The 25909-nt window shown below is 45.0% G+C and overlaps 1 protein-coding gene across 1 annotated transcript in view; it reads left to right on the plus strand.

Annotated features, from left to right (window-relative positions):
• LOC117368550 (potassium channel subfamily T member 2-like) overlaps nt 1–25909 on the plus strand; it is a 437966-nt gene that overhangs the window by 137423 nt on the left and 274634 nt on the right. The window contains exon 3 of the mRNA XM_033962282.1: nt 6370–6469. Within this exon, the coding sequence (XP_033818173.1) occupies nt 6370–6469 (100 nt within the window). The remainder of the gene's footprint in view (nt 1–6369; nt 6470–25909) is intronic.

The raw sequence follows: 25909 nt of genomic DNA on the forward strand, positions 1-25909 counted from the left end.
TTAAGGCCTTATGCTAAAAGGGGACTTAGATGTTTTTTGTTGTTGTTTTTTTTATGCACCTCCACGGGTCTAGGTGCCTAACTCAGTATGTGCTTACCACTTCATAGTAGGTGTCTGCACCAAGGTGCCTACCGGTGTCTACACAGAAAGTAATCTGGTTAGGGGCAGAGTTTGTGTGTGGGTTTAGTTAGGCACCAGTATATTAGGCCAAGAAAACCCTGGCTTAATATGCCTGTGCCTAAAACTATCGCATACCAGAGCCTAAGTTGATTTAGACACCACTAGGCAAGATTCTACAAAGGGTGCCCAAATTTGATTGATATGTGGTAGGTGTTGCTTTTCTAGACGCTTTTTGAGTTAGGTGCCATTAATATAATCTGAACGTAAGGCCCAGATTCTCCATATGATGCCGATATTGGCAGCTGCCTAAAAAGTGGCTGCCAATCAAGTGTCAGTCACGTGACGGTGCAGTATAATCGTGCCTCCAGTAAAGATAGAGGCCAGAAATGTGGGCTAGGGTTTGCCAGGTCTACATTTCCGGTGCCTATCTTTGTTGGCACTAGAAGAACTACAACTTTTTCTATCTTGGGACCCCAGCTTTGGAACAAACTTCCTATTTTTCTGCACGCTGAAACTTCCTTAGAAAAATTTAAAAGCAATCTAAAAAGCCATCTATATAAAGATGCATATGAAGCTTAGATCAGACAATCCTTCTTGATTTTTTCTATTCTCATTTAGATTAAGTCTTTTTTTATTTAAAAAAAAAATTATTACTTTTAGACAAAGTTTCATCAAAAATCTTTTAATACCCCTCCTGATGTTGTTCTTCCCTAAATGTTATTCTTTTTGGATTTTTTTTATTTTTAAGCAAATGTAGTTTATCCTTGTATTCCTTATGTATCTTTAAATAATTATGGATAAGATTGTACGTTTATTGTTTTAAATGGTTTTAATTTGTCCCCCCAAATTTTTATTGTTATATGCATTGAAATGACTTGATATTGTGTTCAAATCAAAACTTTAATAAACTTGAAATTTGAAACTTGTGAATTGAAACATAGAAACATAGAGTATGACGGCAGAAAAGGGCCGGCGGCCCAACAAGTCTGCCCACTCAAGAACCTTCCCTCCTCGAGAATCCATTTTTTAAGCATTCCTCTGGAGCGACCCCACCAGACGGTCCCATCGTCCCTTGAAGTCGAGCGTGGTACTGGCCTCAACTACCTGATGTGGAAGACCATTACATCGATCAATTACCCTTTCGGTGAAGAAGTATTTCCTGGTGTCCTCTTCTGAGTTTTAACGGGTGCCCTCTTGTCGCTGTGGGACCCATAGGATAAAAGATTTCTTCCTCCACCTCAATGCGGCCCGTGACGTATTTGAATGTTTCTATCATGTCCCCCCTTTCTCTGCGCTCTTCTAGAGAATATAAGCGCAGCCTGTTCAGATGTTCTTCATATGGGAGATCCTTGAGTCCTGAAACCATCCTAGTGGCCATTCACTGAATCGAGTCCATTCTCTTCACATCCTTTTGATAATGTGGCCTCCAAAACTGAACACAGTATTCCAGGTGAGGTCTCACCATGGATCTGTATAATGGCAGTATAACTTCAGACTTTCGGCTGATAAAGCTTCTTCTAATGCATCCTAGCATTTGTCTAGCCTTTGCTGACGCTTTCTCCACCTGATTGGCAACTTTCATATCATCCCGGATGATTACTCCCAAGTCCCGTTCTGCTGCAGTTCTTGTTAGGTTTTCACCATTCAGGGTGTACGTTCTGCATGGATTTCCTTTACCAAGGTGCATTACCTTACATTTTTTGGCATTAAAATTCAGTTGCCAAGTACTGGACCATTGTTCTAGTAAAATTAGGTCCCATTCCATGGTGTTGGGCATGGTTGCGTCATTAGGTGCTGTCGCGCTGCCCACAACGTTGCATAGTTTAGCATCATCAGCGAATAATGTAATTTTGCCTCGAAGTCTCTGAGCAGAAGTCTCTGGGCATAACCTAAGGCAGTCTCACCTGAAATTGTAGAGCTGTGATGTGGTCCTGCTGCCACACTTTTACCAGATTCTGCTGGGTGACTGTAGTGGCAAGAGCCGACTCTGCATTTGGTGCTGCTGTACTGGCAGCAGGCTCACAGGTCCTGTTGTCTTCTTAGGGGACTGCTTTTGTATGTCCCACTGGTCAAGACTAACAGTCAGGTTGCACAGGAATGAAAGATTAGGTTCTTACCTTTGCCAATCTTTCCTGTAGACTTGACTGTCAGTCTTGATGCCCGCCAGTCAGTTGATAAGCCTGCTTTCTGCCTTAGTCTGGCCTGGATGGACGGACGACTTGTATTTTCCTATGTGTCCTTGGAGGTTCAGGAGATGAAGATATCTAGAAGTACTTTGTTTAATGTTTGTTGTATGCTAAAATTTCAATGCAGCTGGTTCACTGTCTCATGCAAAGTTTATGCATTCTGTGTTGCTTGTTCATTGTTTTCTGTCTAACTCTCTTATTTCATACTGAGCAGAACAGAAATTGAATAGTACTGGGCCCAAGACCGAGCCCTGCGGTACTCCACTGGTCACTTCCAACATGTTTGAGGGAATACCGTTCACCCTTTGAAGTCTGCCGCTAAGACAGTTTTCTACCCATGCTGTTAGTGTTTTTCCAAGGCCCATCGCATTCATCTTGTTCAATAACCTCCGGTGTGGGACACTATCAAAAGCCTTACTGAAGTCTAAATACATGATGTCCAGGGACTCTCCCTTATCCAGTTTTTTTGTCACCCAGTCAAAGAAGTTTATCAGATTGGATTGACAAGACCCTCCCTTAGTAAATCCATGTTGGTGGGGATCCCTTAGTCTTTTGTCATCCAGAAACGTGTCCAATCTGTTTTTGATCAACGTTTCCATAAGTTTACATACTATTGATGTGAGACTCACTGGTCTATCGAGAACAACAAAAAAGAAAAAAAAAAAAAAAAAAATTTCCCTGCATTGTGTACATTGTCTGCAGTTTTTGTTTGTTTTCCAGACTCACTGGTCTGTAATTTTCGGCCTCTGACCTGCATCCCTTTTTATGGAGTGGAATAACGTTGGCAGTTTTCCAGTCCAAGATAACTTTTCCCTTGCTTAGGGAAAGATTAAAAAGCTCGGCTAATGGTTCTGCTAGGACATCTCTCAATTCCCAAAGTACTCTGGGGTATAGATTATCTGGGCCCATAGCTTTGTTCACTTTTAGCTTGGATAGCTCGTGGTAGACATAGCCCGTGGTAAATGCAAAGTCCCGGAATGGGTCTTCCGAGCACCCCTTTGTCAGTAGCTGAGGTCCGGATCCTGGCGCTTCGTGGGTGAAGACTGAGCAGAAGTAGTTATTGAGTAGTTCTGCTTTGTCTACATCCGAGTCCACTAAGTTACCGTCAGGTTTTTTTAGGTGCACAATACCGCTTGAGTTCTTCTTCCTGTCGCTAACATACTTAAAAAAGGATTTATCCCCTTTTTTAACCTGTCTTGCTATATTTTCCTCCATCTGGAGTTTGGCCTCCCTGACTGCCGTCTTAACATTTCTAGATTTTGCCAGATAGGTTTCTTTAGCTTCCAGCCTTTGCGATTGTTTGTAGGTTATGAATGCTTTCTTCTTTTGCTTTACTAGTTCTGAAATCTCCGCAGAGAACCACTGTGGTCTATTTTTTATGCGCCTTTTGCTTGAGGTTTTTATGTAAATGTTGGTTGCTTCTTGTAGGGTGGATTTCAGAGCCGACCATAGTACCTCCACACTGTCCGTCGTGCTCTGGTTTTGCAGCGCATTGTAGACATAGTCCCCCATGCACTGAAAGTCATTTCCTTTAAAATTTAGGACCTTAGTCGAGGTATTTGACCTAGTGGTTCCTTTCTTTAGGTGGAACTACACCGTATTGTGATCGCTGGAAGTCAAAGCTTCTCCCACCGATACCTCTGTGACACTGTCCCCGTTGGTGAGCAGCAGGTCCAGGATCGCCTGATTCATGGTGGGTTCATACACCATCTGTTTGAGGTGTGCTCCTCGTATGGAGGTTAGTAGCCTTTTGCTGCCACTGGTTGTGGCGGAAAGTTTGTTCCAGTCCACATCAGGCATATTGAAGTCTCCCAACAGCACTGTCTCACCTCGCAGTGTGATGGTCTCAATATGTTCAATTAGTTCTTGGTCCGCATCGTCCTTTTGTCTTGATGGTCTATACACAACACCAAGATATAGGCATTTGTTGTTGCCCCTGGCAAGGTTCACCCAGAGGGATTCTCCTATATACTTGATGTCTGTGATTTTAGTAACTTCGATGTCCTCTCTAATGTATAGAGCTACTCCCCCTCCTGATTTTCCTTGACTGTCGTGACGGAGTAAGTTATATCCTGGTATAACCATATCCCATCCGTGGGACTACGAGAACCACGTTTCTGATATTGCTACCACATCAAGGTCAGCGTTTCTTATTTCTGTTTCCAGTTCCAGAATTTTATTGCCCAAGCTACGGGCATTAGAGTACATGGCTGTCCACTCTTTCTGTTTGCATGGAGTGTTTTTCATCTTAGATAGTTTGTTCCCCTCAATCATGCCTTTGCCGCTATTAGTGTTGCCTGCGTCCCTTTCAATATTCATATCAGTACTCGCGCGATTACTTACCCCAGGCTCCAAGATGGAGTCACTTACCCTACTAGTGTGAGAGTGGGTCCCCTCTCCCAGCTCACCTAGTTTAAAGCTTTCTGGAGCAGGTGAACTAGACGTCTTCCCAGGACGTTCTTCCCTCTTCTGGTTAGGTGTAGCCCATCTGGTCCCTGCAGTCCCTGCAGTGTCTCTTCGTGATCCAAGAAGCCAAAGTACATTTCTCTGCACCATTCCCGCAGCCACTCGTTTGCCTTCTGGATCCGTTCTTCTCTAGCTCTTCCCTTGTCTCTTACTGGTAGGATGGAGGAGAAAACCACTTGTGCTTCCAACTGCTTCAGCTTCTCCCCTAGGGCTCTAAAGTCTTCCGGTATTTTCTCTAGTGAGTTCCTGGCTGTGTCGTTTGTCCCAACATGGATAAGGAGCATCGGATAGTGGTCTTGGGGCTTGATAATTTTTCCTACGCAGGTGGTCACTTCCCGGATCCTGGCTCCTGGTAGAAAACAGACCTCTCTTGATTGTAGATCTGGTCTGCATACCGGTCCTTCGGTTCCCCGCAATGACAACCACTCTGCGCTTCTTGGGGGGGGGGGTGCTGATTCATTGCTTCTTGAGTTGGTGTCGACTCCTGGATGTCCTCCTGAATATCTTCTTGAGTTCCGTTGGCGGGTCCTCCTTGTAGGAGTTGAAATCTGTTGCTCAGGGTGATTTGTGGTGTCGGTGTGAGGTTGCTGTGCTTGTATGAAGTTGCTTGAATTGCGTCTATGTATGCGCTTTAGCCCGCCTAATACCTCTTTCAGCATTAGTCATGCCCACAGAGGCATTAGGTGGCCTAAAATACCATGATTCTGGTGTTGATTTTTTAGGCATTAGTGAGTGCCTTGAAACTCAGTTAAAAACGTTGGTTGAACAGCATTTTTTACTGAGCTTGGGCACTTGCTGGCGCCTAAAAATCAGCATCAGTTAGAGAATCCAGGCTTGCGTGCCTACTTTCCTTTGTAGTATACACAGTTGAGCTAGCCATAGAGCTGTTAATGCTGCAGATACCCATGTAACTTAGAGTATATAGGTTTGATCCCTGCCCATATTTTGTTCATGCGTATACCCCTTGCAAATATGTTTTGTGCAAATTAAGTGGGTATTTACAGAATAGTGCTTAGGCAGAATGTATGCATATACTCTAGGTGTGCTAAACATTAAGCCATAAATGTGGAGTGGAAAAGCCACTAATTACCAGAATGAGAGCAGGAATACAAAATAAAATCACTTTATTAAAAATACTATAAAAAATAAGGCAGCAAAAACCAGATGAGTGGATATACAAGGACCCAGCACAATCAATATTTTGGCAGCCTATACCTTTTCTCAGGAGTCCAAATGTCCTGTGCTGCACCATATAAAATCAGGTTGATATGCACAGTAGTGCATTAATCTCCTGTTGCACAGGATACATACATTTTTGTACCTGGTTTTTATACATTTACCCTGTAAATGGCATAATTTAAGTAACTTTCATATATAGAGCTATTCCATCCTCTATTACTTTTGTAATCCTTCTTTTCATCTTTTTTTCAGTGCTGCTATAGCTTACGATTTATGGTCAATTAAAACAGGCTTCTTATCATATTGCAAGCTAACAGAATTAGTGCTATAAGAATATTTAAGAGCACCTAATTTTCTGAGAGAAATTTTAATCTGCTAGAGCCTAGAATTATGTTTTCCCCTTTCTTTTATTTTACAGGCCTCAGAATACGATTGTTCAATTTTTCCATGAAATTATTAAGCTGCTTATTGTATATAATTCGAGTACTCTTGGATGATCCAACTCAGCGCAAAGGATGGTAATGTTTTATTAAATCATAAGCATGACTAATTTTTAGAAATATTTATTTAAAACATTTATAGTCTACACTGTCTAAAAATCCTTGGTGAATTACAATTAAAGCATACATAAAATTAATTTTAAAAAAACATAACGAATATGACAAAGAAAAAAAATTAAAACAATATCTTATTTAGATCATTTAGGCACTTTTCAAAGCTGTATATTATAGAAATTAGTGTGCATTACAGTTAAAACATATTAACTGCTAGGCAGGGGGAGTTGGGGTGGGGCAGTGATGTCAGAGATAGAGCTGACAAGGGCAGCAAGTTGGTGAAGCTTCTCATGCCGGGAAAGTTAAAGAGGTATGGGGGAAGGGAAGTGGCATGTGCAAACAGGAGGGAGGGGAAGGAGTGGGGGACAGAGAAGATGATGGGGAGGGGCGCTATGACCCCAGGTGCCTCTCACCCTTGCTTCGCCACTGCTGCTAGTGCATGATAATTCCCACATTAAGTAGTTAGGATCAGATTCAATAAATGGTTCCCAAAGTTAGGTGCTATTATGATCCACGCTGATAGTATTCTGGAAAGGATGCTCTATGCAGTTTAGTGTGTATTTTGTGTCAGACTTTGGGTGTAAGCACTTGTACCTGCCAAAAACTAGTGTAAATGCTGGTACCCAACAAATGGCAGTTCGGTGAGTAAATGATATTATTTTAAAACCATGCACCTAAATCCTGGGAATACCCCTGAGTTGCACATGCACATGCCCTTCCCATGGCCATGCAGTAGCATAGTAAGGGGGTGGGAGGAAGGAATGCCCAAGGCACCATGTCAGTGGAGACGCTGGTAACTCTCCTCCTCTTTGTCCCCGTACCTCTTAGGTTCTTCACTGGCTGAACAGAGTAATATCCTAACTCTGCCCTTAGATGCACAGGAATAATGATAATTGTACAAATATTTCCAATCAAATATTGTTTATTAAAAATTAACAGAGTAATCTTGTTTCAAAAGGCATTTGTACAATGGAGACACATTACAGTCAGAAGCGTATATACAGCTTTTCTGAATAACGGTCTCAAACTTCTGTTCTGCTGCGTTTATTTATATATCTAAAATGACGACATTCTTCTACTTGCATATAATTGGTCAAAAATATTTAATACCATATAAGGCTCTTGCATCTATACATTCACATGAGGGGTGTGGGTTTTTTTTACAAAAGAATTCCTAAAAATTACATTCTTTGTACGGGCTTACATCATAATAAAGAAAAATACAGAAGAAATCAATTCTAATATTACAATATACTCAAGGAAAACTCCCCTTTCCCAGTATCTTTAAGAATTTGAATCAAAACAGTTATCTGTGTCTTCAGAAACTCATGCTTTGGAGAAAACTGACAGTTTCAAGTTACAAAAGCAGCCCATATGACCCCCCCCCCCCTTAATGAGAATTCCTATACTGGGCTTAAGAAGCTCCGCTTCACAATACAGAGATGTGTTTAGAAGTAAACCAACACACTTAAAGAGACTTCCTGCATTCCTACTTTATTCACTTGCTTAATTGTTATGCAGTATAACCAAAGATTATTCTTCCCAAGACCTAATACAGTATTATAAATTTAAGGAATGTTACAATATTCAGGCATCCAACTCCCTACCATATTCCTAAACCAAAGGTCAAACTAGCTAACTTTTCTTTATCCCAGGACAAGCAGGCAGGTATTCTCACTAGTGGGTGATGTCATCCGACAGAGCCCCGATACGGACGTCTCACAAGCATGTCTTGCTTGAAGAAACTTAGAAGTTTCGAGATGCCCGCACTGTGCATGCGCCAGTGCCTTCCCGCCCGATGGTCCGGGCGTGTCTCCTCAGTTCTTTTTCTTCCGCGGAGCTGAGAAGTTTACTTCATTTCTGCGCCCATTGAATTTGATTTTTTGCCTTCTGCATCGCCGCGGGTTGAGTTCCTTTTACTCTTGCCGTGTGTTGTTTCTTTCTTTGATTTCTTTTTTCAAAAAAAAAATAAAATTTTTTTTCTTCTGACTCCGGGTTGGCCACGTGGCTTGGGCCCCGCGCCTTCGACCTTGTGGCAGAGCTTTTCCGGCCTTTGTCCCGGTCGATCACCGGTTTTAAAAAGTGTAGCAAGTGCCAGCGCGCGATTTCACTCACGGACCCGCATCGACGCTGCCTCCAGTGTCTGGGTCCGGACCACTTTCCGAAATCGTGCCGGCCTTGCTTCTCTCTGACAACGCGAGCGTTTAAGTGTCGCTGTCTTCTGTGGGAGTCCATGTTCAAGATGGAAGCTGCGTTGGATCCTACAGCTTCGACATCGACTGGTGCTTCGACTCCATCTACGAAGCCCTCGGCCTCCCCGGCTGTTTCGAGTCTTCTGAAGCCGGCATCGTTCACGCCAGTTTCGGCCTCGACCTCGGCGCCGGTGCCTTCCTCCGTCTAATGCCCTACGTCGAATCCCAGGCTCGGTTTGAGTTTGAGGAAGTGGTTGCTTCGCTGTGCCAGCTTCAACTTCAGTTGATGCAATCTTCCTATGATGCCTTCGAGCTCTCGGCCCAGGCGACGGCCTGCTCTGTGGCGATGCGCCGGTTGGCCTGGTTGCGGACCATTGACATGGATCCGAATCTTCAGGACCGCCTGGCGAACGTCCCGTGTCTGATCATGAAAAGTCCTTCCAGTCCATTCTAAGCCTAAGCCTCAGCAGTCTCGACCCTCTCGACCGCCTTTAATATATCAACGGCGTTATCAACCGAGGCAAGCTCCACCTGCGAGGCAACCTGCGAAACGGCAACCTCCTCAGAAAGCTCAGCAAAAGCCTCAGCCGTCCACTGTCCCCAAGGCTCCTCAGCCTTTTTGACTGTCCCTTCGAGAGCATAACCAGTCTCGTTCTACCTCCCCCTGTTTTTCCCATCGGGGGGCAGCTCCATCATTTTTGTCATCGATGGGAAGCGATAACAACCGACCTCTGGGTCCTTACTATCATCAGGGAAGGGTACTCTCTTCAATTCCTTCGGGTCCCTCCGGACCACTCTCCAAGAGAGTATCCTTCCAACTTGACTCAGACCGCCCTTCTTCTTTAGGAAGCTCAGGCCTTGCTCCGGTTTCCTGCCGTCGAGCCGGTCCCTGTGGACCAACACAACCGGGGGTTTTACTCCCGGTACTTCCTTGTTCCGAAGAAGACGGGCGACCTGCGACCCATTCTGGACCTAAGGGTCCTCAACAAGTTCTTGGTCAAAGAGAGGTTTCGCATGCTGACCCTAGCTTCTCTTTATCCCCTCCTCGAGCAGAACAACTGGTTGTGCTCTCTGGATCTCAAGGAGGCCTACACTCACATTCCCATTCATCCGGCCTCTCGCAAGTATCTCAGATTTCGGGTGGAACATCTACATCTGCAGTATCGAGTGCTTCCTTTCGGCCTATCCTCGTCTCCCAGAGTCTTCATGAAGTGTCTGGTAGTGGTGGCCGCGGCACTCCGGAGCAGGGGTCTTCAGGTTTTTCCCTACCTCGACGACTGGCTCATCAAGGCCCCCTCGGGCCCGGAGGTCATCTCTGCGACCCTGGCCACTATCTCCTTCCTACAGAGTTTGGGCTTCGAGATCAACTTTCCCAAATCTCATCTGCAGCCTACCCAGTCGCTCCCCTTCATCGGGGAGGTCCTGGATACCATCCGTCTCAGAGCATTCCTTCCTCCTCAGCGCATGGAGGCTCTTCTTCATCTCTGCCAGTCTGTGTCTTCTCGCCAGTCCATCTCAGCGAGACACATGATGGTCCTCCTGGGGCACATGGCCTCTACAGTTCATGTGACGCCGTTTGCCAGACTCCATCTCAGAATCCCGCAGTGGACCCTGGCATCTCAATGGACTCAGGTGTCAGATCCATTGTCTCGACACGTCCTCGTCACTCCTGCTCTTCGGCAGTCTCTACTTTGGTGGATGACCTCTTTGAATCTATCCGGAGGTTTGCTGTTTCACACTCCTCCCCACTAGAAGGTTCTCACGACCGATTCCTCGACCTATGCCTGGGGGGCACATCTGGATGGTCTTCGCACTCAGGGATTCTGGACCAGTGCGGACCGACTCCATCAAATCAATCTTCTGGAGCTCAGAGCCATCTTCAATGCTCTTCAAGCGTTTCAACATCTGCTTCATGACATGGTGGTCCTCATTCGCACAGACAATCAGGTCGCCATGAATTATGTCAACAAGCAGGGGGGCACGGGCTCGGCCTCCCTCTGCCAGGAAGCTCTCAAAGTCTGGGATTGGTTCGCCACAATGCCTTCCTCAAGGCTGTCTACATTCAGGGGAAGGACAATGTCTTGGCAGACAACTTGAGTCGTCTACTCCAGCCTCACGAATGGACTCTCCATTCCAACCCCCTTCATCAGATCTTTGCACAGTGGGGGACACCTCAGATAGACCTCTTTGCGGCTCCCCACAACTTCAAGCTGCCTCAGTTTTGCTCCAGGATTTACACTCCTCATCGCCTCGAGGCAGATGCCTTCCTGCTGGATTGGGGGAATCGCTTTCTGTATGCGTTTCCTCCATTTCCTCTCGTTCAAAAGACTCTGGTCAAGCTGAAGGCCGACCATGCCACCATGATTCTGATAGCTCCTCGGTGGCCCAGGCAACCTTGGTTCTCCCTTCTACTTCAACTCAGCAGCAGGGAGCCGGTCCTTCTTCCAGTGTTTCCTTCACTGCTTACTCAACATCAAGGATCACTGCTTCATCCCAACCTGCACTCTCTCCACCTGACAGCTTGGTTCCTCTCAACATAACCCCTCACCAGTTTCCCAGGCGGTGAGGGATGTCTTGGAGGCTTCCAGGAAGCCTGCTACTCGTCAATGCTACTCCCAAAAATGGACTAGATTTTCTTCATGGTGTATGTCCAACTCTACGGAGCCTCGGCGAGCATCTCTATCCTCTGTATTGGACTATCTTCTACACCTGTCTCAGTCTGGTCTCAAGTCAACCTCTATACGAGTCCACCTGAGTGCGATTGCGGCTTTCCATCAGCCTCTAAAGGGGAAACCTCTCTCTGCTCATCCTGTGGTTTCCAGATTTATGCAAGGTCTTTTTCATGTCAATCCTCCTCTCAAACCGCCTCCAGTGGTTTGGGATCTCAATGTTGTCCTTTCTCGACTTATGAAACCTCCTTTTGAGCCTCTCAACAAGGCTCCCCTCAAGTTTCTCACTTGGAAAGTGGTTTTCCTAGTGGCCCTCACTTCTGCTCGCAGGGTCAGTGAGCTTCAGGCCTTGGTGGCGGACCCGCCTTTCACATTATTCCATCATGACAAGGTGGTCCTCCGCACTCATCCTAAATTCCTGCCTAAAGTGGTTTCTGAATTTCATCTCAACCAATCCATTGTACTTCCAGTGTTTTTCCCAAAGCCTCATTCTCATCCTGGAGAATCAGCTCTTCACACTCTGGACTGTAAACGTGCTTTGGCTTTCTACCTGGATCGCACCAAACCACACAGAACTGCTCCTCAACTATTCGTCTCCTTTGATCCAAACAAGTTGGGACGCCCTGTCTCGAAGCGCACCATCTCCAACTGGTTGGCGGCTTGTATCTCTTTCTGCTATGCCCAGGCTGGATTACCCCTTCCCTGTAAGGTCACAGCCCATAGGGTCAGAGCGATGGCAGCCTCTGTAGCCTTCCTCCAATCGACACCGATTGAGGAGATTTGTAAGGCTGCCACTTGGTCCTCGGTTCATACATTCACCTCTCATTATTGTCTGGATACTTTCTCCAGAAGGGATGGACAGTTTGGCCAAACAGTGTTACAAAATTTATTCTCCTAAGTTGCCAACTCTCCCACCATCCCATTGAGGTTAGCTTGGAGGTCACCCACTAGTGAGAATACCTGCCTGCTTGTCCTGGGATAAAGCAATGTTACTTACCGTAACAGTTGTTATCCAGGGATAGCAGGCAGCTATTCTCATGTCCCACCCACCTCCCCTGGGTTGGCTTCTCTGCTAGCTACCTGAACTGAGGAGACACGCCCGGACCATCGGGCGGGAAGGCACTGGCGCATGCGCGGTGCGGGCATCTCGAAACTTCTAAGTTTCTTCAAGCAAGACATGTTTGTGAGACGTCCGTATCGGGGCTCTGTCGGATGACATCACCCACTAGTGAGAATAGCTGCCTGCTGTCCCTGGATAACAACTGTTATGGTAAGTAACATTGCTATATCCTGGGTCTCTCAAAGACTGGCATTTCCATAGTAACAATGTCCCTGGCTTTAACTTAACCATTTCCATATGTTGCCTCTGGAAGTTTCAAAACCTAAAATTTTATAGTAATTTTATATGCACATTTCATATGTAAAGACACACCCAAAATTTACTCACATAATCACACATTCTCACACACATTTTGGGATCCTAAACATTCACTCACACGCCACATGTCATATTTTATTCATATTTCATTCATATTCAATACTTCTGTAGAGCACTGTTCTTCAACCGTTGGTCCGTGGACAGGTGCCAGTCCACAGAAAATTCCTGGTGATCCACGCAGGGCCGGTGAGATTGACGAGCTGAAGTCCGCACAGGGTTGAGGAGATCATGGAGAGCCTCCAACAGTGGCTTTCTCCCCTCCCAGCAGCTATCGGTACTTACCAGCGCAGCGATTCAGGAAGGCAGCCTTGGGGCTTTTGCTGAGTTGTGGCTGCCTCTGATGATGCAACTTCCTCTTTCCTTAGAGGCGGCGCGACCCATCAAAGGACCCAAGGCTGCCTTCCTGAATTGCTGCACTGGTAAGTACCGACAGCTGCTGGGAGGGGAGAAAGCCACTGTTGGAGGCTGGGAAGCTGCTGGGAAAGGGAAAAAAAGGTACAGCTGCTACTGGACCTGGAGGGAAGGAGAAGGAGAGATGCAGCTGGGAGGGGAGGAGGGAAAGGAGTCTGGGAAGCTGCTGGGCAAGGGAAAAAAAGGGACAGCTGCTACTGGACCTGGAGGGAAGGAGAAGGAGAGATGCTGCTGGGAGGGGAGGAGGGAAAGGAGTCTGGGAAGCTGCTGGGCAAGCGAAAAAAAGGGACAGCTGCTACTGGACCTAGAAGAAAGGAGGAGAAATGCTGCTGGGAAGGGAGGAGGGAAAGGAGTCTAGGAAGCTGCTGGACAAGGGAAAAAAGGGACAGCTGCTACAGGACCTGGAGGGAAGGAGAAGGAGAGATGCTGCTGGGAGGGGAGGAGGTAAAGGGAAGGGAAGAGAGTTACTGATGGACAGGGGGAGGAGGGAAGGGAGAAGGAAAATGGAAGGAAACAGCTGGCAGGGAGATTAGAGGAGGGGAAGGGGAGAGACAGGAATGAGAAAGTAGAGAGATGGGAAGGGGGTCAGCAAAGAAATAGACAGGGACAAAGATGCTAGATCTGGTGTAGAAGAGATAAAAATGAAGAGAGCAGTGAAGCTGGAATGAATCATGTAAAAAGGAGAGAGGAGACACAGGCTGAATGGAAAGGAGAGAGGGGCATAGAAAGAAGACAGATACCATATGGAAGGGGGAGAGATAAGACAGTGGTTGGAAGGGGCAGATGCTGGATTAAAGAGACAGAGAGGGCAGACGCTGGAAGGAAGAAAGTGAAAAGAAGATGAAAGCAGAAACCAGAGACAACAAAAGGTAGAAAAAAATAATTGTATTTCTATTTTGTGATTAGAATATATCAGATTTGAAATATATATCCTGCTAGAGCTGGTGTTATACATAATTGGGGACTGCAAGGTCCATGCAGTGGCTTAAGGCTCTCTCTGACCAGGAGGCAGTTACCCTAGTTGCACTCCCCTAACCCTATTCCTGCGGTATTCTGTTAGCATGATATTTCTGTGTAGCATTCTGTAATAATTTGACTTATTCAGTTTTCATGATAGTAGAGGGGATATATGTGAAGGGGAGGGGAGACAGGGTTTTGTTGATCCTTGTTCTGTATTATTTGTATTTATAAAATGACAATTGTACATAATATTGCTTCTTTTTATACTTGAATAAAATGCATTCAATATAAAATCATAACTGAGGCTTGTGTGGATGGGATCAGATGATTTGCGAGGACAGAGTTTGCGGAAACAGGGCAGAAACGTTTTTTTAAAAATTTTAGTCCTAATAGTTTGCTGGTCCACAAAATAATTATTTTTCCCGCCGGTCCATAGGTGTAAAAAGGTTGAAGAACACTGCTTTAGAGCATATTTAAGAAATTTAGGCTTTCTTCTCTACCCAGCAATGGAATGCCAGGAGCATCTGCTACCACTCAAGCCATGAGTTTCTCTTATTCCCTTTGGCATGGCAGTCCAGACAAAGAACCCCCAAAACCAGGCTTTTAAGTGGGAAGCAAATGTTTTAGACAAAGAAACAAAGAATACTGAACAGAGAGAGAGAGAGAGAGAGAGAAAGATTAATAAATGTGTTATATATACATATACCTAATTTCCCTTATGATCTTGCTTAATCCAGCAATTCACATAAATACTGAATATTATTATGACCATTCTTACTATTAATCCCTAGTGTTTTTCTGGCTCGGCTGATTTTTGGTTTGAAAAAATGGGAACATATTACTCAATATTATCAAAACCTGAATTGGTTACCGATGGAGGCAAGAGTTTTGTTTAAATTTTCCTGTATCTGTTTTAAATCAATATTTGATATGGCTCTTGTGTACCTGGTCTCTCATTTTTTTCTAGACCATTTTAACAGGCCTACATGCAGAATCCATATGTTTGCTTACCCAACAGTAAATGCTTGTCGCTTTAAAAGATTTCTGGATAGAACTCTTGCATTTCGGGCAGATAAACTGAATGACTGGTTGGGTAATATTATGCGTGCTCCATCTTATTTTACTTTTAGAAAATTAGTAAAAACACAGTTGTTTGATCAATTTGTAACCTGATTCACTGTTTTTAATCTTTAATCTTTTTATCTTGTATGTATTTTTGATTATTTGTATTGTATTTTTTCACTGATTATCCAGTACTTCTCATTGTAAACTGCCTCAAACTATTATGGCTTTGGCGGTATACAAGAATAAATTATTATTATTATATCTTTGTACCTAACTTTTCATAGGCTTTTAATTGGGTGTCACCCTGTCTAACATAAGAACAAGTTCCTTGGATTGACCATTACTAACTAGATTTACCCAGAATCATATGAAAAGTAGGTGTCTTGCATTTACCTTGCACATTATCCATGCCACACCCTAGCGTCTCCTATCCATTAACGCCACTCATGGCATAAGTAGCATCTCCAACTTGCTGCTTACACCAACCTCACTCTCCCACTGACATCACTTCCTGAGGAACTGACATCAGAGGGAAAGCCGGCTGTGATTTCACCTCCCCCCTTCATGTGCGTAGTTTCACGGGGGTTGAGGGCCAGTCCAACCTTAGTCCAACTGGCAGCCTGAAGTTCTCAGCATTTGAGGACTGGCTAAATGAGGCATAGTTTGTTTCCCCAGATCCAGCTACTACTTAGAGCTGAGGCAGGTTGCATCACCTTCAGAACTCATGTCACAGTGAGTAAGGCTATTACAGCTCATAAGCAAAATCGGGGGGGGGGGGGGGGGGGGGGGGGGGGGGGGGCGGGGGAGGTGCCTGAAAATTCTGTGTTTAAAGATTTCTGCCACTTCCTACAGGGTTCCCCACCACTAAAATCCAGGTTTTGTTTTTTTTTTTTTTTGGGGGGGGGTTAACTTTTAGTTAGTAATTTTCTAGCTGGTTTTGGTGCTAAAATGCTGTTGCAGTGGCCATCTTGGATTTCCCTTTTTTTATTCTGAGTTCCCCAGAACCTTCAAATCACCTTGTTTTGCCTCAAAACTGGCAGCAATAGAGTCCATAGGTTCTTTTACCCTTAATTTATGCCAGATTTGCATTGGATGAATGCTTGAAGAGTGTCCTTGTGCCATGTACCACACAGCACGTACCACACAACACCAATTGGGTGTTTTTTTCAAACATCCTGGTGGGTTTATTTGATAGCTTTTTCACTCCCCTTTGGCTTCTCCTAACCACACTGGTGCTGTGGTGTAAATAAAATAAAGAAACAAAAGGACTTTTCTTCTCTCTGTTAAATCCTAGCTCACGTTTGCGGTCTAACACCAGCTCTGGCAGGATACACATTTCAAATCTGACATATTGTAATCACAAAACAGAAAATAAAATTAGTTTTTCTACCTTTTTGTTGTCTGGTTATTTTTCAAATCTTGCTGGTCCAAGGCTCTGGTTGTCTTCTGATAACTTGCTTGCCAGGGTCTCCTTCTTTCTTCTTTTTCTGTGCTAACCATCCATCTGCCATCTCTGTCCTCCCCTTTCGTTTCCCTTCCCTCCCCCGGATGTCTGGCATCTTTCCTTTTTTTGTCTCCCTCCACAGATGCACCTTTTCTTAACTACCCTTTTATCTAGCAGCTCTCCCTCCTTTTCCAACAACCCTGGGTCCACCATCTCTCCCTTTCTTTTCCCAACTACCCTCCTAACCAGTATCTCTACCCCGCTCCACACCATCCCTTGTGTCCAACTTCTCTCCCTTTCTGTTCCTTCCCTCCCTAAAACCCATGTCCATCATCTCTCTCTCTCTCCTCTATTTTCAGACCCATTATTTCTTTCCACCCAAAGTCCGGCATATGCACGTCTCTTTGAACCCCTCCCCCTTCCCTCCGTGTACTTCTACACCAGGGCCCCCCTTCCCCTGAAGGCCTGTCCCCCCTTGAAGGCCTGCCTGCCTGCTCCCCTTGAAGGCCTGCCCCCCCTGAAGGCCTGTCCCCCCCTTGAAGGCCTGCACCTCCCCTGAAGGCCTGCACCCCCCCGAAGGCCTGTCCCCCCCTTGAAGGCCTGCCTGCCTGTTCCCCTTAAAGGCCTGTCCCCCTGAAGGCCTGTCCCCCCCTTGAAGGCCTGCATCCCCACCGAAGGCCTGCATCCCCCCCGAAGGCCTACACCCCCTTGAAGGCCTGCCTGCCTGTTCCCCTTGAAGGCCTGTTCCCCCCCTTGATGGCCTGCACCCCCCCCAAAGGCCTACACCCCCCTCAAAGGCCTACACTCCTCTCAAAGGCCTGCCCCCCCTTGAAGGCCTGCACCCCCCCCGAAGGCCTACACCCCCCTTGAAGGCCTGTCCCCCCCTTGAAGGCCTGCCTGCCTGTCCCCCCCTTGAAGGCCCATCCCCCCTTGAAGGCCTGTGCCCTCCCTGGAAGGCCTGTCCCCCCCTAAGGCCTGCACCCCCCCCTGATGGCCTGTCACCCCCCGAAGGCCTGCCTGTCCCCCTGAAGGCCTGTCTCCCCCCCCTCCACAAGGTCTGCCTGCCCACCCCACCCTGAAGGCCTGCTGCCCACCCCCACCTCGAAGGACCGCTCGGCCCCACCACCACCACGAAGCACTGCTTATTCCCCCGGCCTCCCCGCTTCATTTCCCTGGGGAAACAGCCTGCAGCAAGATCGCGCGATGCCAGCGATCTTTGCTTGCTTCGGCTGTTTCCTCCGCCGCGGTCCCGCCCCTCCTCTGACGTCAGAGGAGGAGCGGGACCGTGGCGGAGGAAACAGCCGAAGCAGGCAAAGATCGCTGGCATCGCGATCTTGCTGCAGGCTGTTTCCAGACGCGACACCCGGCGCAGGGGGTGGGGAACCGGACTGGACCAGGAGCACCCCCTCAGGGCTTGGCACCCGGGGCGGACCGCCCCCCACGCCCCCCCCCCTTGGTACGCCACTGTGCTAGATCTGTTTGTAATAAACAGCAGATCATCAAAGACTTACTAACTGACTTAGATCCAGGTTTAATATGCATTACTGAATCTTGGATTTCTCAGGATGACATATTTACCCAAAATGATATTTGTCCCCAGAGTTTTAGGGGTTTATTCTCTTTTAGAAATAATAAAAGGGGTGGTGGACTTGCTTTAATTTTTAAATCATTTTTTAATGTTCAATTGCTTGAAAAGGTTTGCAACCCAGACTTGGTGTTTTTACTTGCATCTATTAAGGATGAGTTTTCTACACATCCATTGGGTAATCTCCTTCTATATCGTCTCCCTACCCCTTGGATTAGGTCATCTATCTTTATTTCTGATAAGATTGCAAATGCCTCAATTAAATTTCATAGACTTTTGGTGATAGGAGACTTAAATTTGCATCTTGACAATATTAAGAATAAGGATGTCTCTGATTTCCTTTCTTTTCTTCAGTCATTGGGAATTTCTGTACCATCTACTACCCCTATCCATGAAAAAGGTCACACATTAGATATTGTTACTTTCTTAGATCATACTATTCAACAAACTTCTGTTGATATCGTTTGTTGGCAGCAAGTTCCTTGGATTAACCATTTTTTTGGCGAATTCTCACTTCCAATTTATATGTCCCATATTCTGACTCAATTTTTGCAGAAAAAAACTATCACTTTTAGAAAGAAAATCTGTCCTGAGTATTTTTGGTCTCAAATTTTAGATTCTCTCTCTGGCTCTCCTAGGGAGCACACTATGATGATAGCTGGCATAATTGGAGATCCATTACAGAATACGCCTATCAATCTTTGGCGCCAGTTATTACCAAAACAATCTCCTATGCCCGGAATGCACCATGGTCCTACCCTCTCATAGAGCCTTAAAACAAAATTGTAGGAAGTTAGAAAAAAAATGGAAAAAAAATCCCATTCGGATACAGATAAATTAAACTGGAGATCTGCAATTAAAAAAAAAAAAAAAAAAAACCTTAAACTTAGGAAAGCGAGAAAAACCTATTATGGATGCAAAATAGCTAAGTCCAATAATCACTGTAGCACTCTTTTCAACCTCATAAGAACATAAGAATTGCCACTGCTGAGTCAGACCAGTGGTCCATCATGCCCAGTCCGCTCACGTGGCGGCCCTCTGGTCTAAGACCAGCACCCTAACTGAGACTAGCCCTACCAGCGCACATTCTTGTTCAACAGAAACTTGTCTAACTTTGTCTTGAATCCTTGGAGGGTGTTTTCCCCTATAACAGCCTCTGGAAGGGCGTTCCAGTTTTCTACCACTCTCTGGGTGAAGAAGAACTTCCTTACTTTGTACGGAATCTATCCCCTTTCAACTTTAGAGAGTGTCCTCTTGTTCTCCCTACTTTGGAGAGGGTGAACAACCTGTCCTTATCTACTAAGTCTATCCCCTTCAGTACCTTGAATGTTTCGATCATGTCCCCTCTCAATCTCCTCTGTTCGAGAGAGAAGAGGCCCAGTTTCTCTAATCTTTCGCTGTATGGCAGCTCCTCCAGCCCCTTATCCATCTTAGTCGCTCTTCTCTGGACCCTTTCGAGTAGTACCGTGTCCTTCTTCAGGTACGGCGACCAGTGCTGGACGCAGTACTCCAGGTGAGGGCGTACCATGGCCCGGTACAGCAGCATGATAACCTTCTCTGATCTGTTCGTGATCCCCTTCTTTATCATTCCTAGCATTCTGTTTGCCCTTTTTGCTGACGCAGCACATTGTGTGGACTGCTTCATCGACTTGTCGATCAGAACTCTCAAGTCTCTTTCCTGGGAGGTCTCTCCAAGTACCGCCCCGGACATCCTGTATTCGTGCATGAGATTTTTGTTACCGACATGCATCACTTTACACTTATCCATGTTGAACCTCATCTGCCAGGTCGATGCCCATTCCTCAAGCTTGATTATGTCACGTTGCAGATCTTCGCAATCCCCCTGCGTCTTAACTACTCTGAATAACTTCGTATCATCCGCATATTTAATCACCTCGCTCGTCGTACCTATGTCCAGATCATTTATAAAGATGTTAAAGAGCACGGGTCCAAGCACCGAGCCCTGCGGCACCCCACTGGTGACGCTCTTCCATTCCGAGTATTGTCCATTTACCCCCACTCTCTGTTTCCTATGCTCCAGCCAGTTTTTAATCCACGTGAGTATTTCACACTCAATTCCATGGCTTGCAATTTTCCGAAGTAGTCGTTCATGCGGAACCTTGTCGAACGCCTTCTGAAAATCCAGATATACAATGTCGACTGGATCACCCTTGTCTATCTGTCTGTTTACTCCCTGAAAGAAGTGCAGCAAGTTCGTCAAATACGATCTGCCTTTGCTAAAACCGTGCTGACTGGTCCTCATCAGCCCGTTTCTGTCAAGGTGATCAATGATGCTGTCCTTTATCAGTGACTCTACCATCTTTCCCGGTACAGAGGTCAGACTCACCGGTCTGTAGTTCCCCGGATCTCCCCTCAAACCTTTCTTGAAGATCGGTGTAACATTTGCTACCTTCCAGTCTTTTGGAATCTTTCCCGATTTGATCGACAGATTGGCTATTAGTTGAAGCAGTTCATCTATGGTCCCTTTCAGTTCCTTGATGACCCTCGGATGGATGCCATCCGGTCCCGGGATTTATCGCTCTTAAGCCTATCAATCTGCCTACATACCTCCTCTAGACTGACCGTCAATCCTGTCAGCCTTATGTCTTTGTTTCCAGCATATAGCCTGATGGGTTCTGGTATGCTGTGTACATCTTCTTCGGTAAATACAGATGCAAAAAATGTGTTGTTTATCAGCAATTGCTTTGTCCTCCTTTAGTGCTCCCTTTATTTCATGGTCATCCAAAGGTCCCACCACATCCTTTACGGGCCGTTTCCCCTTAATATATCGAAAGAACGGCTTGAAGTTCTTCCCTCCTTGGCTATTTTTTCCTCGTAGTCTCTTTTGGCCCCTTTTACCACCTTATGGCACCTGTGTTGATGTTGTTTGTGCTTGTTCCAGTTTTCATCCGTTTTTGACCTTTTCCATTCCTTAAATGAAGTTTTCTTGTCTCTGATCGCTTCCTTCACCTCTACAGTGAGCCACGCCGGTTCTTTGTTCTTTTTCCTCTTGGATCCCTTGTTGATATACAGTATATATATATTTTGTGCCTCGGTGACTGTGTCCTTAAAAAGGGACCAAGCTTGCTCTAGTGTTTTTACAGTGCTTATCCTCTTCTTGATCTTCTTCCCTACCATGAGTCTCATCCCTTCGTAATTCCCTTTTTGGAAGCTCAGTGCTGTGGCTGTCGTTTTGGACCGATGTTTCTCCCCTTCGTCCAGATCAAAGCGGATCATATTGTGATCACTGCTTCCCAGCGTCCCTTCTACTTCTACATCTTGTGCTGGTCCTCATAGGCCATTTAGAATTAAGTCCAGAATTGCATTTCCTCTAGTATTTTCCTTGACAAGTTGTTCCAGGAAGCAATTGCCTACAGCACAGTTCTTCAACCGCCGGTCCGCAGAAAATTTCTGCCGGTCCGCACAGGGCCGGCGAGATCAGGGGAGGGGAGAGGAAACAGGGGGGGGGGGGGATAGAGAGAGAGAAACATACCTGGAGCAAAGGAGAAGGGAAGCAGAGGAAGGAGAGAGAGACCCTGAGGGAAGAGGAAAACAGGGGAAGAGGTGCTGGACCTAGTTTATGCATAACAAGCTCAGTTAAAAAAATGCTTTTAGAAACTTCATATGATCCCTTCTATTTCATCACTACTCATCTCAACATACTGATTCACTCCCTTATCACCACCCATTTAGACTACTGTAAAACTTTGTATCAGGGAATCAGACAGAAAGATCTTTGTAAGCTGCAATTAATACAGAACACCTCAGTGAAGATTATTTCAAGAGCCAAAAGATATGACCATGTCACTCCACTTTTAAAATCTGCTCACTGACTACCAATCACGTTCAGGGTGACATACAAACTTCTTCTGTTCATCTTCAAAATCATTCTAGAGCATACCCTGGCATTCCTTATACCCCAACTCAAACACTCTGTTCCAGCCAATAGAATATTAGTCATACCAATATCACTTACAATATAACCCATCAAGCACATCACTTGGCACATCACTTACAATATAACCCATCAAGCAATACTTCAGTGACTGCACCCACCTTATGGAACACACTCCTGGCATCTTTCTGTCTTAAAACTTCCTTGGTCAGATTTACGTAAATCCGCTCTTAAAACCTTCCTATTCTCATACATAGAAGATAAAATTCTGCTCCCGATTTAGCTGTTTCTGGCTTGCAGAAATGAATGCCTGTGTATAAGGGACCGCTGAAAAGTTCTCAGCTCAACCAAGAAGAGAATGACGTGAAGCCATTAAACTTACAAGTTATTCCATACTTTTCTTGACATTTTTCATTTCATATCACCGAAAAGTGTCAAAAGTATGGAATAATTTGTAGATTTCATGGCTCCACATCATTCTCTTCTTGATTAGACTCAGAACTTTTCAGCGGCCCCTCGTATAACCTCGTCTGCCATCCCATTATTCCTGTTATTGCTAATTGTGTGCAAATGTGGCTAAATGAGCTGCTAAACCACAGCTGTGGCCAAGTAAACTGCAAGTGGATCATGAGATGAAGCATCAAGGTCACTCAATCAATGAAATCAAGAGTGAAAAGCAGAATAACCAGACTGCTCTTTGTTAATGTACTCTGAACTGATATCAAACACAAATACATCAAAACAGCTGTGATTTAATTATGCAAAATTCAGTTCACATCATAGAAATTAAAAACAAAAGGATTGAGCAATTTCTGCTCTTAGCTATCTTGCTACTGCCTAGTGATTGGAGCAATAATTTTTATGCTGGACTGAATAGATGTCCTTCCACTTCACAGGCAATATAAATCATTTACTGTATTTTCACGCATATAACGTGCGCGTTATACACAATTTTACAAACCGTGTATAACCATGCGTGTTATACGTGTGAGCGCGTTTTACAAATTTTTTTTTACATTCTGATCCGGAGAGAGCGAGACCAAAAGGCTTTGAGCATGCTCAAATACTCAAAGCCTAGTCCAGCCCGGCAGAGGAAGAAGGAGGATCTCTCTTGCACCGCCCGGCCCAGCCCAGCCCAGCCCAAACCAAACCAACGAGGGAGGATCTTTGGGCACTGGCACTGGCACTGGCACAAGCTGTGCATTGGTGCTGGTGCCGGTGCCCAATCAGGTAAGAGTTGTATTTGCGGTGCTGTGGGGATGTAGGATCGCGGGGGAGGAGGGGTGGATGCCGGTTCTCAGGGGGAATGCCGGATCAGATTATCTCGGATCAGAGGGGGAGGGGGGGTGACGCGAGCGGGGGGGGGAGGATGCCGGTTCGGAGTAGGAGGGAGGAGATTTTAGCATGCGCGGTATACGCGTGTGCGCGCTATATTAACATTTTATTACATAAATTTGTGTTCCCCGTATGCTATACCCGTGTGCGCGTTTTACACGGGTGCGCGTTATCTACGTGAAAATACGGTAGATATTGAGATCAGACTGAGGTATTGTAATGTGCATGAATTGGTTATAAAGGTATTATATTTAGGCCTAACATAATTTCAGGTTTTAACTGATTAGCACCAATAAAACAAGCTGGGGTTATAAAGGTGGGTTTCTTTATTATTATTTCAACACTTTTTATTAAGTTTTCCAATTACAATTTCAACATGAACTATTAACCAATTATACCTGGTTCACTACTGAGCACATACTGGAGTTATTAAAGTACTAACAACATTTCACAAAATTGGAACTGCATAGCAATCTTTTTGCCAGCTTGTAAAAGCCCACTTGGTATAATTATCCAATACTAAAGATTCATGAAACAAGTAAGAACAGGCAAGTAACACCTTAAGGACCAAAGAGAAAAATATATGGGCCCAATATTCAAAGCAATTTAAGCCTTTGCCCCCCCCTCCTCCCCCCCCCACACACAGTTAAGAACATAAGAATTGATACTGCTGGGTCAGACCAGCGGCAGGCCTGATACTGGCAGAGCAGTGAAGTTCCCATACCATGACACTGAACCTGGGAGCACTCCATTATGGTCTGCACCTGGGGACCTTCTTGGGATCTAGCTAGATACTTGGAGTCTGGGTTGGCCACTGTTGGAAACATAATACTGGGCTTGATGGACCTTCAATCAGTCCCAGTATGACCATTATTTTGTTCTTATGTAGAGCATGGTGTCTAAAGTGCTCACACAAGTGTCAATTAAACCTTCATTTTCACACAGAGTTACAGAATTGCCATTCACATAATCATGCATCCACATCACTGCAATACATAAATATTATCACATGTGTACAACTCAAGGTATGATTTCTGTTCTCATGAAGGACTCACAACGGTTAACAGGATAAACATATGCTCTATGAAAGCCCATTTATCAAAAGTAAAAAAGAAATTGCCTTGTACATTTAGATTGATAACATTTTTTATAATTTGTTTATATGGAACTTCAGGGACAAAATGACACCCACAAATTTAATGATGGCTCAAAATGTTCAGTGAGAAAAGAACAATGGTATTCATAGTATGCAGGAACACTAGGTCCTTAACATTTTCTATTCTGTGTAGAATGAGCACATTGGTATATTTTAGCAATAAATTCAATAAGGATAGTGTTAAGGAATTTTCTGTTATTTTGCAGTGTTTGGTGCATTTCTATTTCAATAACATTTCTGAGATGGATGTGCATACTGACATGAAGATGGAAACATTCTGTAATAGATTCCCAAAAAAATTTAAAACACTCTTCTACTACTGCTAATTATCATTTCTATAGCACTGTACATTTAACATTCAATAGATGATCCCTGTTCAGAAGAGCTTACAATCTAATTTGGGCAGACAGACAGGACATTTCAGGGTTGGGGAGATTCTGGTAGAGGAAATGATACAATGGGTATAAGTATCTGACAGCAATGAATGAGATTTAAGAGTTGAAAGCTGTTTTTAAAAAGTGGGCTTTTAACTTGGATTTGAATACTGCTAGAGATGGAGCATGACGTAGTGATTTATGCTGCTTCTACCAGGCATACGGCGTGGCAAAAAAGAAGGGGCAGAGTCTGGAGTAGGCAGTGGAGGAGAAGGGTACAGAAAAGAGGGACTTGCCCGACAAACAGAGTTCACGGGGGGGGGGGGGGGAGGGAGCATAGGGGAAGATAAGTGTGAGAAAATATTGGGAGCTACAAAGTGAATGCACTTGTAAGTCAGTAAGAAAAGTTTGAACTCTATTTGGAAATGGATGGGGAGCCAATGATGTGACTTGAGGAGAAGGGTAATGTGAGAATAGCGGCTCTCACAGAATATGAGTCATGTAGCAGCATTTTGAACAGATTGAAGGGGTGAGAGATGGATGGCGGGAGACCTGAGAGAAATACGTTGCAGTAGTCTGAGTTTGACTAAGGGTTTAAGTAGTGTGTTCAGAAAGGAGAGGTCAGATTTTAGTAATATTATAGAGGAGTGAAACGGACGTGGTCCGGTTCTGGTCCCAATCCAGCTGAATCTGGGAATAACCTCTTTTTAGAAAGAATAGACGCTTATGCAAACTGTTTGCATATCCAAAGAGATATCCATTTATTATGAATGCTGCATACATATTTATAGCATTTTACATGGGTCAGTTTTTTCAGCATATGACTGTAGGAAAGACCATATTTGGTAACAGGATACATAAAAGCAGCTAGAACGCAGTA

The sequence above is a fragment of the Geotrypetes seraphini genome, chromosome 10 (genome assembly GCF_902459505.1).
Source record: "Geotrypetes seraphini chromosome 10, aGeoSer1.1, whole genome shotgun sequence".
NCBI lineage: Eukaryota > Metazoa > Chordata > Amphibia > Gymnophiona > Dermophiidae > Geotrypetes > Geotrypetes seraphini.